Source organism: Trematomus bernacchii, unplaced genomic scaffold (genome assembly GCF_902827165.1).
Source record: "Trematomus bernacchii unplaced genomic scaffold, fTreBer1.1, whole genome shotgun sequence".
In the NCBI taxonomy this organism is placed as follows: Eukaryota; Metazoa; Chordata; class Actinopteri; order Perciformes; family Nototheniidae; genus Trematomus; species Trematomus bernacchii.
The window spans coordinates 1,061,784-1,075,042 of NW_022987669.1; the positions used below are offsets into that span (position 1 = coordinate 1,061,784).

Sequence of the window (13,259 nt, forward strand, 5' to 3'; positions counted from 1 at the left end):
GAGTCGTATTTCTCACACACATCATCACACACTTTTCTCACAGTCCCTTTAATGGCTGCAGGCTCTATAGCGCTCTGACACTCTGAATGCTAATTTGTCAGAAGATGGCAATGACTCTGATCCTCATGTAGGATCTACTCTTAGCGCTTGTCTTGAACGAATGTGAATTTTCTGCAGCAGGACCTCAATATGACTTCCTTTAGATTACACCCCATGGACAACACTAGCGCTGTGTCTCTATTGGCCTAATTATCTGTTCCGGCTCTGTTGATCTGTGATTGGTCAGCCGCTTAGAGATGTCCCGCCCATAAGCCTATCACGTACAATGTGTTGGAGCGCTAGCCAATAGAAGCGCGAGTGTTACATAGTGATGTTACTGTGTTCTGGAGGTAAACAAAGGAGTCCAATGGAGGCGTTTAGAGGTGGTTTGAGAGAAAACACAGGGAGCCACAGATTGATTATCATAAGAGGAAATAGGAAGGATATATTTCAAGTTTGTTATTTATATACAGTAAGTTATTGGGCTTTTTTTTTATCGACTTAGATTTGTTAGAACCTATTTTCAAATTGACTGAATTTCTTGTAAAGTGGGCTTATTAACACATGAATACTACTGTGTAATATATGTTTACAGATATATTTAATAAGTACAAGAAACAAGAAACGCTCAAGTTTCATTTGTGGGCCGTATTCAATTATACTTTTTGAATTTGCTGAGGGCCGATTTAAAATGTCCCGCAGGCCGCATCTGGCCCCCGGGCCGTAGTTTGGACACCCCTGGTTTAATTGATGTAGCTAATGGACAACACCAGGGCTCTTTATCTTTAAGCTCATTGAGTACAGACAATTTCTGCCGTAGTTTATCACGTAGAAAATCATTGTACATGCTTTTACTATGAGAGTTAGCCTATCGAGCCCACTGTCCTTTCTTGGAAAAGTGAGATTTAAACCTCTTCACATGTTAATGAGAAGCAAACAACACCATTGAGTGAAAGAGTGCAGCGAAACATCTGGTAATGAAACAAACAATGGTCCTCTTTGTTATAGTTTATAGTTCTCTAACCATTGCTAAGTGCTTATCGTGCCTCAGTTAGCCCCAACCTGAAGGTAAACAGTAATTTGTTAACATTGTGTTGTTCTGCTGACAGAAAGCTCCGATATTGATCTTTTTGGGAGGCAATAGAGCGGTGCAGGGATGACGTATTTACCCTGAAGGAAGCTGCTGGTTCCCTCGACAAAAGAGCAACGGGAGTTCTCCATAGGATTTTGGAAAATAGCTGGAAATAAGATCTGTGGAAAACGAACCTGTTTGATAAATGCACGTTTAGTTCAGCCGGATAATCTCCACATGTCTACCCTACTTTTATAATGTTCGAATCATAAATCGAATCGAAGCAAAATGCTAACGTGATGCTATAAAGGAACTACAGCCGAGTCCAGCAGCACGACTTCAACGTCACGCCAACTTCAGATCCATATTCAAACATACAGATTCTAAATGGTACGAGTTGAAGCGTTTGTTTGAACAGTCTGCAGGAGGCAGGGACTTGCTTTCAAGCAGAACAGGGCTAACTAACTTAGAGGAGTGTTTACGTGTTCGGCGTAATGACGCACAACGTCCTCCACGACTTCTGTAGTCCTATTCAGCCACTTGGTAACAACCATCGTTTCTCAGACACGTCAACTCTTCAGAAATCACCAGTGGGGTCACTGCTGATGGATTTAATGTGTTAGAACAAAACGTGACCCGTCTCTTCAATGTGTCTCAACCACAGACCTTATTCCCAGATATTTTCCAAAATCCTACGGAGAGATCCCATTGGCTCTGAGACGAGGGAACAGGAAGTGGTGAAATGCTGACTCACTTCCTGGTTTAGGACTCGTCACTGCACCGCTCTATGACACATGACCTATGTTTCCCTATAAAGGTTGGAGGATACATTTGTGGTTTTCTTGAGATTGGTAATCCCCCAACATTTAGATACTTGTTTGGTTGCTGTTGTGTTCAAGGACTCAGTTGCCTTTTCTATAGTCAGATAATTAAACTTAGACCTCAAACAATAACCAACCATCGTCCTCCGTGAGACAATAATATGAATTTGGTCTTTTCTTCTAATACAAAGGTTGTTTTACAGTGGCTAATCCCTGAGTCAAAGATGATGGAGCACCCTGTATTGTACCAAGCTAAGCAATAATTACAACCTATGATTAAATACATAACCTCAGTGTCACACAAGCGAAAAACTGATTGCTATTTTGCACCAAAGGTTAAATCCAAGTCTTTTTACACAAATGTCTAAACGATTTGTTATTTCCAACACCAGAAGTTTCTTTGAGACCTTTGTATTGGTATATTAATTACACATGTAAAGCCATCAGCACAGTCCTTTTTAAAGATGAATACAAATGTTGTTGAGTTTATTATTTATTGTCATTTTGAGAGGATGGCCGAGAAGTATTGAGGTGGTAAATTGAAACCTGGGGACACTCTTGTCAACCAAATAATCTTTTGTCCTTCAATACATTTACAACATTGCTAATTAAAGTGCTTACATTCTGTCATGTTTGAGGACATAAAGCCCCTCAATGAGGGCCCAGATTATACAAACATGATTGTTTTCTCATTATTCACTTTCCAATGATTAATGTGATTAGATTAATATGTTATAATTGATTTATTTTAGTCGATTTGTCCAGATTTTTTGCATCTAAGCTGTGTTTCTCATGCTCTTTTCATCTGGTTTGTGTATTCATTCGCAGCCCTTCATTTTTCCATGCTCATAAATTACATTTTAATAATACCGTGTGCATAATTACAAGCTTTGTCCCCACTAACATGGAGAGAATGAGAGATGCATGACTTGTCCGACAGCAAGCATTTTGCTCTTCCCTTTCTTCCCGTGCCTTGATTTTTATTTTAATGAATGTTTTTTCTTTCTCATTTTGTAACTTGAATGAAACCAAGAGGGGGGACAAGCAGGTTCATTTTATGTGCATGTGCTTTCCCCCCCTAGACTCTGGCTGCCCTAACGAGAAATTCGATAAATCTGCTTCCAAACCATCTCGCACAAGCTTTGCATGTCCACTCGGGTCCTGAGGAAATTAACAAGCGAATAGAGAACGCCATCGACTTACGGAGTGGCGATAAGTTGAGAAGAGAGCATATCAAGCCTTTCTCACTGATGTTTAAAGACTGCAGCCTGGAAGAGAAGGTAGCTGGGGTTTTAGACGGATTCCTGTTTTTATTTTGATTTCTCTCTCCCTCCTCATATCTATTCCTAGACGGAGATATTCAGGAGCTAAACAAGATCCAGTATTGCTCTTTTTCCTATCATGAGTAAGCTAAAGGCACTTGAGATACAAATATTCAATAAAACCATTGGTGTTACCGTGGTGGAGTCCCGAGTCCCTTCTTTGGTCAAGAAGTGTATGGAGTCTGAAGAGTGCCATTACAAATAATAAACTGTTTTTAATTATAGCTAGTAAATAAATCCATGCATGCATACAAAAGACCATTTTAAATTCAATTTGCATTTTGCACCGTTAAATTAAAGGTGCAAATAAATGATAATGCATACCCTTTTTTTATTAAATAATACATTTAAAAGAAAGGCAGATTAATATAATGACGCTCGATTTGACATTTATTTCAAATGAATTATAAAGTCTTCCAAAATAAAAATAAAACCCATTTAAACAAGTTTATTTTATTTATTTATTTGTATTTGTTTACGTAATCAGTTTATTGAAGGAATCTTTTTTAAAGATTTTATTTTTCAAAGCTTGGAGTCTCCGTCCATTAAAATGCTCCTCCTGAGGAAGAAAGAGGTGCATTTGCAACCTCTTAAAAAGGACATTACTTTATCTTTAATATTTCTTTTAATGCATGCTTCTTAGTTAACATTAAGCTGTCTTTGGCTCTTTTCTTGCTGTAACAAAAGCAAATGTCCCCTCTGTGGGACGAGTAAAGGTATTCTGATTTAAGAATACATGTCATTGTTTTGTACATTTTAATTGTTTGTAGAGGTATAATGAATGATTTAGTCGTTACACTCCAGGCTCCATACTCGTGTTCAAGAATTAAAACAGCCAAACTAAAGAAGAACGTCCACATTGTGCAATCGTTAAACCAATGATGCCATTACTCATGTTCAATTGGGAAATTCTGTTTCGACCAGCATAGAGCAGTCAGCTTGGCGAAACATAGAATATTTGCAACGCTGATTAGTTTTTCCAAGATTGAAGAACGTCCTTCAGTTTACTCATGACCAAACGTCCATGGACCTGTTACCCTTTAACAAGCTTCACTACTTTTTTCTTTTAAAGAAAATCGTTGCATTCACAAAAGAAAATAACATTTCTGAGAGCTTTAAAGGTGGGGTAGGTAAGTTTGAGAAACCGGCTCGAGATACACTTTTTGTTATATTCCATGGAATGCTCTTAACATCCCGATAGCAATGAATATCTGAAGTGCTTTGACAAAAAATCCATAAAAAAATCTCATCTGTGGAAGCCGTAGTACTGTAAAAAGCACGACCAATCATCTGAGCCGGCCCGGCTAAAATAACTGGATGGCCTACCTGCCTGTCAGCCTTCCATCTGTGCACAAACTTATCTCGTGCCCTCATTGGTCATGTGCGCGTTCGTGTGTGTTGGAGGAGGGGCTCTGTAAGGAAGTGGCAGATTTTTTCCGGCTGTGTATTTTCAAATCTAGTGCACTCGAGCTGGTTTCTCCAAAATGACCTACCCCACCTTTAAGTGTAGAAAAATAACTTACATAAATGATGTTATTACGAGACATCATTACTAGATTACTGCTCATATTTCTTATAGTATTACTTACTGTTTCCTTAGCACATAGCTGAAAGGTCAACCAATACCAACAAACCCAAGTAACTTCAGATTCTGCTTACAAAGATACCTAAAATATCAGGCGAAATTTAGGGTGAAATGTGTAAAAAATGGATCAAAACAACGAAAGTATTTCCATTTAGTTAATTTAGTTTGACTAGATATTTAGATAATCTTCAATGAAAAGCTATAACAACCTGTTAAATACTGTGATATACAACATACAGTACATACTAGTGTCAGTGAAGTTAACAAGATAAAGTAACTTGATGGGAAATAAAAGGATTTATTTATAGACCTTTACTTGCTTTGATTCCTCTGTGGATTGAAGGCAAGGAAAAATACACACTGTAATTGTGTTAGTTTACAGCTGAAATGTGGGCTGTCAACGGTTGACAACATTAAATTGGAAAAGTCGTTTCCATAGGAAGACATTTCTATATTGAAATGTTAAATGTACTCATGATATGTGGAAGTCATAGTGACAAGAAAATGGTTCAGAAGGTCTTTTTCTTTGGTGAATGCAATGCACTTCCCTAGATTTTATTCCCCTTTTCCCCCATTTTTTAAAGCCCATTTGCCTTTGAGTTTATTTCTTTGCTTCCCTTTGAATCCCAAGCCATGTTTAAAACTTTTCTAAGAACTTTCTTTTTTGGTTGACCTCTTCAGTAAGTGTGATTTGCTGTTGGCCTTCCTTGAAGCATCCTCTTGATAATTTCCCAGCGTCCGTTGAGAAAGAGACAGAGCAAAGACGGGGCAGCGAGGGTCATGAGGGGGTTTAAAATTGAGAAAAAAAGACAGTAGAAAAAAGGGACAAAAGAAAGTCGAATAAAGGGAAAAAGATTACGTCGGATAAAAATGTCCAAAAAAGTATAAGTCCGGACCTATTTAAAAAACGGACAAAAAAAGGCTGACAAAAAGACATTAGAAAATATTGAAGAAAAAGACAGTAGAACAAATTAATAAAGACGACAGTCAACTAAAGTAAAAAAAAAAAACAGACCAAATAAGGTGAAAAAGAAGACATGTCGTAAAAATTGAAAAAGAAGAAAGTCGAAAAAGATTACGTCGGATAAAAATGTAAAAAAAATTACAAGTCCGGACCTATTAAGAAATGGACAAAAAAGACCGAAAAAAAGTGAAAAAAATTAGGTCTAATAAAAATGTCAAAAAAATTACAAGTCGGACCTATAAGAAAACGGACAAAAAAGACCGACATGTCGAAAAAAAAGTGAACAAAATGAAAAGTTCGGAACTCTTGATATATTGAAGAAAAACACAGTAGACAAAATTAATAAAAATGACAAAAAAAAACAGACCGAAAAAGATTACAAGTCCGGAACTGTTGATGAAAGTGAAAAAAAAGACAGTAGAACAACATCAAAAAGTGAGTCCTATTTTTGGTCCAGACTGGTGACTCATTAATCTAGAGAGTTTTACAGAACATCAGTGCTGCTGCCTACATTATAACAGACAGTTTGATTTATCTCAATATAGCCAATTACTTCGTTCATGTACATCTTCTCCTCCAGCTAATTCACAAAAAAACGCTTAACCATTTTTTCAACATCTGGCCAGGGACATCTAATCCTTTCCAATGTTCCCTTTGGGCGAACTCTGGTTTGTTTTGTATGATACCAAAAAAACCTTCACAAAGCGTCACTGCAATTGGTAGAAGTACAACGCTATTGCTAACGCTATAAACAATCATAACCAAAAACCAATTGACTTTGAGATTAGGGAACAGGAAGCGTTAAAATAATCGTATCCCGGTTTCAATACTCCTAAAGCACTCTATTACTGCTATTTTAAGGTAAAACCCAATGTAGTAGTGTCGGAAAAGTATCAAGTAAGTGTTAAAAACCTCAACCTTATAGCCGCAGAGTTGCTAGGGCTATACACCTTGTATAAAGTCTTTATCTAACATTCCAAAAATCCAGTAAATTCTCATTTGGTTAAACTTTTAAACAGTCTTCAAACTGTTGAGCTTAGCAGGCGTCTTGTTTATTTTGGTGCAGCACTCTATGTTTGTGTCTGACTCAGCTAACAGCTAACAGCTAACGGCTAACTGCTAGCATTGTGCTCGTCAGCTTTGCACCTTCCCCAGGACCCTCAGCCTGCCCCCCTCCCCCCGGCTCCTGTCTCTCTCTAACGCTTGTTGTAGAACCATTAAAGCGTCTGTTTGGTGTGATTGAGGAGCATCTCAGTGTCTTCTCTGTTTGTCTGAAAACATGTTTCTCCATCTTCTCCTCATCTCCTTTTTTTCCCTCCTTTTCTATCTGTTCTTCTTCTCCTTCTCACGGCGCAGTATTCCCAGATGAGAGACGAGGTGTTCAAGTCCAACCTGGTGTGCGCCTTCATCGTTCTCATCTTCATCACCACCATCCAAGGCCTGCTTCCCTCCGCCAGGTAATAAATACTTTTTTATTTATTTATTTAAATTTTGCATTTTAAGAAATTATTCACAACACATACAGTACATAACAAAATATACACATCTAGGTACATTGATGACCTACATAACAGTGGACAAATCTGAACTGAAATAATAATATAATAGTAATAATAATGATAAAAATAAAAGCATGGATACGTTATTAATACTCAGGTAGTAGAGACTTACTGTTAACATGATGGAAAATTCAGATTTTTGATTGGCTGATTTGTCTTGATTTTTCATATTTGTGGCTACTACCATGGCCTGGTACTATTAAGGCAAGAACTGATGTACCAGGTTTACAAATGGACACGGATAAGTAACACGGAAGTATTAGATATAAGATATTTTCACACATTTAGCAAAGAACCAAAGTCTCACCCGCCTCCAGGTTAGCTTCTGTTCTCAGAGCATTTTCTCAGAGAGACTTTCTTTGAACAGTCCAGTTAAACTCAAGAACATTTTAAGGAACAGGACAAATAGCCCTCTGTAATTCGTGCTGGATAAAACAAGCTATTTTTACTCTTAAGTACAGATTACATTTGTCTTTTATGCATTAGCTACAGCTAACAAAATACACACTGACCATGTACAGTATATGCTGTGCTTTTTTATATAAATGTATATGTTCTTGTCCCCATATATATTTGAATTGTTGTCATAATGTTAAGGAAGGTTAAGTGCAAAGTTTTAGTTCCAGTTAAATGTTTTATTTTATGACAAAGACACAACTTTGCTTTAGCTTAGCGCCAAGAGTGATACAACTATCACAATGTAATACAGTTATAATGTTGTTTTGATTAAAGTGGATACCCATTATTGTTTGAGTATGGAAAGAAGACCCTGGGAACATGTTTCTATATTTCCCCACAACTTTGAGAAAAGTTTGAGTAAATGGAACAGAATACTGTGTATTATATTTTATATTGTTATTTTGAGATGTTATTTTAAAGGTGGGGTAGGTAAGTTTGAGAAACCGGCTCGAGATACACTTTTTGTTATATTCCATGGAATGCTCTTAACATCCCGATAGCAATGAATATCTGAAGTGCTTTGACAAAAAATCCATACAAAAATGTCATCTGCGGAAGCCGTAGTACTGTAAAAAGCACGACCAATCATCTGAGCCGGCCCGGCTAAAATAACTGGATGGCCTACCTGCCTGTCAGCCTTCCATCGGGGCACAAACTTATCTCGTGCCCTCATTGGTCATGTGCGCGTTCGTGTGTGTTGGAGGAGGGGCTCTGTAAGGAAGTGGCAGATTTTTTCCGGCTGTGTATTTTCAAATTCTAGCGCACTCGAGCCGGTTTCTCCAAAATCACCTACCCCACCTTTAATTATAGGGTATCCAATTACACAATGAAAATAAGAAATAAAAGGGTTTAGTTTCCTAACCCTAACCCAATGGTTTTGGTTTTGTCGTCTCCTTCAATGTTAAACGCCTCAGCCGACAGCTGATGGTACTTCTGTTATTTTGCCATTTGTTGTGTTTCTGCAGGATGGTAACCATGGTGGTCCAGTTCTCAATCCTCATCGTCCTGCATTCCTGTCTGGTCCTAGTAACGACGGCGGAGGACTACAAGTGTCTGCCTCTGGTTCTGAGAAAAGCCTGCTGCTGGATCAACGAGACGTACGCCGCCAGAAACGTCATCATCTTCATCTCCATCCTCATCAACTTCCTGGCAGCCATGATCAATATAGTGAGTTCAACTTCCAGATTATCGTTAATTAGGGGGTTATATTTGTTGTCTGTGTTCTTGCCGATAGCAGCAAGGAAGCATTTAAGTCAGAGAAGCAGGGTTTGGGCTTTTCTAACTTCAGTTTTCTGGTTTCAAATAGCTCCATCTGATAGTTTATGTTGTCACTTTGCACAGAAGATTGTCCTTCTGAGACCTTGACGAAATCAAAAAGGACACCATCAAGACAAAAGTTGACAAAGAGCACTGACATTTTCCAAAGATGTGTGAAAACAATTCTCAAATATCTACAGTAGCATCTTTGTTTAAAACCTCAGCTACTTCTAGGCTAGTCATTGTATACTTTATCAAGGTGTACTAAAACATTGTAAATAGTGTTTTTTGGGGGAATATTTGAAGCCTCAGATTGTTACACATTTGTTTCTCCTACTCGTTGTTTAAATCAGAAACTTAAGAAAAGTGGTTTGGTTAATGTGGAGGAGATGTTTTTCATCAATCCAGTAAAACCAGTAAATGTCATCATGTTTGGATTCTCAAAATATGAGTATTGTAAGTTTTTTTTAGTGAAAGCATTAAATGACAGATTCTTTCATAACTTGGAATTTAATTAACTGAAAACCCTTTTGTATTATTGACGCGTATTCGTCCTCATCGACCCCATTTTAGCTTTCTTCTGCAAGGCGGCCTCTGAAAGACAGGGACTCGCAAGTCATTACTTAAAGTGGACCTATCATGCTATATTTGAATAATATAGTGTAGGACCATACCTATATAAGGCATATTTATACTTTTCTTTTTTCAAAATACCAAACAGATCATGCATTTTAGCCATGCCTCATTTCGCTCAATTTGACATTTTTTAGATCTGTTTTAGCAAGGGCTGATTCTGTGAGAACAGCACCACCTACAGGCCTGGCATATGTACTACAGCGTCTCCAGCGCTTTCGAACGGCAATGGCCGTGGCTGTCTCCTCCTGATTGGTGGAGTTGGCCCAATAGCCGTAGCGCCACCGTCCTGACGTCAGGACAGTGTTCAAATCTGGATCAGTTTTTATCAGATCCGTTGCAGCCCCTTTTTTAGAGATTTGGGTATGGAGGAAAATAGAGAGGGTTGTGTTTTCTGACACTTGGTGAGTTCCCTGGAACACCGGGGACACATATTCATGTAGAAAAGACGTACACAAGTGCATTTTGCATGATAGGTCCCTTTTAACTGAAGCACATTAACAAGCTGATAATAAGCTTTTGGTGTTTCAAGGTCTCTGATCGCATAAAGCAGAGTGTATTAAACAACCCCGAGGTCTCGACTGGTGAGAAGAGGATTGCTAGTCAAAGAAAGGTCCAACGATCCCAAAGAAACAGAACCTTGGAGAGGTTTGTTTGTGTCAATGAAATCTAACTCGAGATATACAAATTGAGAGTAGTTTGGTGCTCTTACACTACATTTGGTGGAATATCTATTTAAAGTCTGAGTTATTGATGTTCAGCATCTGTTAGTGCTTTGAGTTTCAATCAGGGAAACCATACAGACGTTAATCTGGCTTTCGTTGCAACAAGCAGATATTGTAGGAAAGCAAATAAAACATTTTATCAGTAAACATGTTGACAGAACACTCAACATTATAACAAAACCTAAGTGCTTGGATACTTTTTTCATTGCCGATCAGAAAATAAACACTGATGATATTATTGGGATGCAATCACGATTTCTCTTTTTGGGGACAAAGACTACAATTAAATAGAGTAGGCTTTAGTGTTTAGACCCTAACTGAGACTAAACATCACGATATCTCTGCCTGTACTGCTTGGGCGGCAGCAGCTCAGTCTGGGAAAGGGTCGCCAATTCAAGTCCCATTTGGTCCAAATTGGATGCTGAGTTTTTGCTAATGCTAACCATGGGATCTTTATCTTTATCTTAAAGGCACATTTTAATCATCTTCCTGAATCACTTCCTGTGTTGCATACACCTGACAGCATCAGTAACACATCACTTTTTATCATTATGAATATTGCAGCTGTCATGCAGAGAGCGGACTCCCGTTCACTCACAAAGGGTTGTGCATTTTGAACAAACCCAAAGAACGTTTATTGGCCTTGAAACTAAAGATTGAGTCCATAAACTCAGTCAGAACATGTTTACTGAGGTAATATACTCAGTGAGAAGTGGGGTCCTTTTTTCATAGACTTCTAGACAGTCTGACTTTATGCAACTGGACAAATTGCCCCCTGCTGGTTATTAGAGAGAATGCAGGATATGTGGGAGGAAGGAGCATAAACTGAATACCAGGAGAAACAGATCAGCTTTTTATTTATATGAATTGTGCAGCTTCCTGCAGAGAGCGGACTCCCGTTCACTCACAAACAGTCACATATCTAGGACACAAACCCGTTGAGAGATTATTGGCTTGATGAAAGAAATGCATGGGTGTATGAGAAATGAGACTGACCCTGCCTGGGTTTAAGGCAACAACAATAATCCCCCTCTTGGTCTCTCACAGCTGTGGTGCGACTTCGACAAGTCGGGCAGCGGCTTCAGGAACCAGACGTTCAACGAGTCGACCTCCATCCCAGACATCTGCTTCTACCCAGAGGTACCGACTAAATGAGGTGTCTGAATTTGCAGTCACGTCATCTGTTGTGGGGTTTTTTCTTCCACTTCTCCGAAAGTGGCAGAAATGATGAATTAAACATCCTCGACATCTGCTCGTGCCCAGAGGGAGGTCTCGCCTCAGACAGCGGCGACTGATGGAGCCGTCAGAACGTCACGGAGCAAACATCCATTATGTTATTTTGCTGAGAAAATATGCAGCTGATTGATGGGCTCAATCAGGGAGTAAAATGTTTCATAGCTGCAAGCGTTGGGTCACCTTGCAAGTGTATGCCACAACCTCATTTCCTACCCAGGATCTTGTGCGTTGGTGTGGGTACAAATGTTTTAATAATGATTTCTGGTAGGACCGTAGACTTTATATGTAGGGGTAGGACACATCACAACTTGAATATTATACACAGAACTATAGAAATATCCGAATCAGAGGCTCTTGGTTCATTGGATTGTCAGATATCCATTGGACGTGTTGCCATGACCCTTTTTTTATGCGCATGTTATGTTTTAAAATTAGAAAAGCTTTATGGAAAAGGCGCATTTGTGGTTTCTACCTTAGACCTAAAGAATTTCCCAAATTGGGATTACTAAAGTGTGACAGACACTTTATCATTTGGGAAATTCTTTAGGTCTATCTATCTATCTATCTATCTATCTATCTATCTATCTATCTATCTATCTATCTATCTATCTATCTATCTATCTATCTATCCATGTATCTATCCATCTATCCATCTATCTATCTCTCTATCTATCTATCTATCTCTATCTATCTATCTATCTATCTATCTATCTATCTATCTATCTATCTATCTATCTATCTATCTATCTATCTATCTATCCATCCATCCATCTATCTATCTATCTATCTATCTATCTATCTATCTGTCTGTCTGTCTGTCTGTCTGTCTGTCTGTCTGTCTGTCTGTCTGTCTGTCTGTCTGTCTGTCTGTCTGTCTGTCTGTCTGTCTGTCTGTCTGTCTGTCTGTCTGTCTGTCTGTCTGTCTGTCTGTCTGTCTGTCTGTCTATCATCTATCTATCTATCTATCTATCTATCTATCTATCTATCTATCTATCTATCTATCTAATGACCTAAATATATCTTGCTCTTTCTTCTCAGTACTTTGTGTTCACGGGGGTCCTGGCGATGGTGACGTGTGCCGTGTTCCTGCGGCTGAACTCGGTATTGAAGTTGGCGGTTCTGCTGGTGATGATCGCCGTCTACTCCCTGCTGACCGAAGCGTTCTACACCTCGCTGTTCCTCCGCTACGACACCGTCCACAAGAACACAGAGTGAGTGCTCTACATTGAAAATGTCCCACAATCACATATGAGAGTAACTTGTCTCTTGTTTGGCATTTTGATCGTCTTCATCTTGGTTTTTCAGACCCAAGGGTGGAGTTGGGGAGGAGTGGGTAGACCAAATGTAGCAGCTAACCAGCTAGCACCAGCTATGTCGACTGATATATAAATTGGGATGCTAAGTTTAGCTAGTAGAAAAAAGGTAGTTTTTAAAGCCTAAAAACATCATCTTTCTCTCATACACTGCTTAGTATATCGTTTTGCTAAACACATCAAGCTGTTTTGATGAAGACTTGAACCAAAGATTGAGACCATAAATGCAAAGTTGTTCTCGTAACTAGTGAAGACGCCCCCTGATTTTGGGTGT

The 13,259-nt window shown here is 38.7% G+C and overlaps 1 protein-coding gene across 1 annotated transcript in view; it reads left to right on the forward strand.

Moving 5' to 3' along the window:
- adcy8 (adenylate cyclase 8 (brain)) overlaps nt 1–13,259 on the forward strand; it is a 114,337-nt gene that overhangs the window by 78,340 nt on the left and 22,738 nt on the right. Inside the window, 4 exon segments of the mRNA XM_034135971.1 lie at nt 7,160–7,260; nt 8,787–8,988; nt 11,484–11,576; nt 12,711–12,883. Coding sequence (XP_033991862.1) covers nt 7,160–7,260; nt 8,787–8,988; nt 11,484–11,576; nt 12,711–12,883 — 569 coding nt within the window.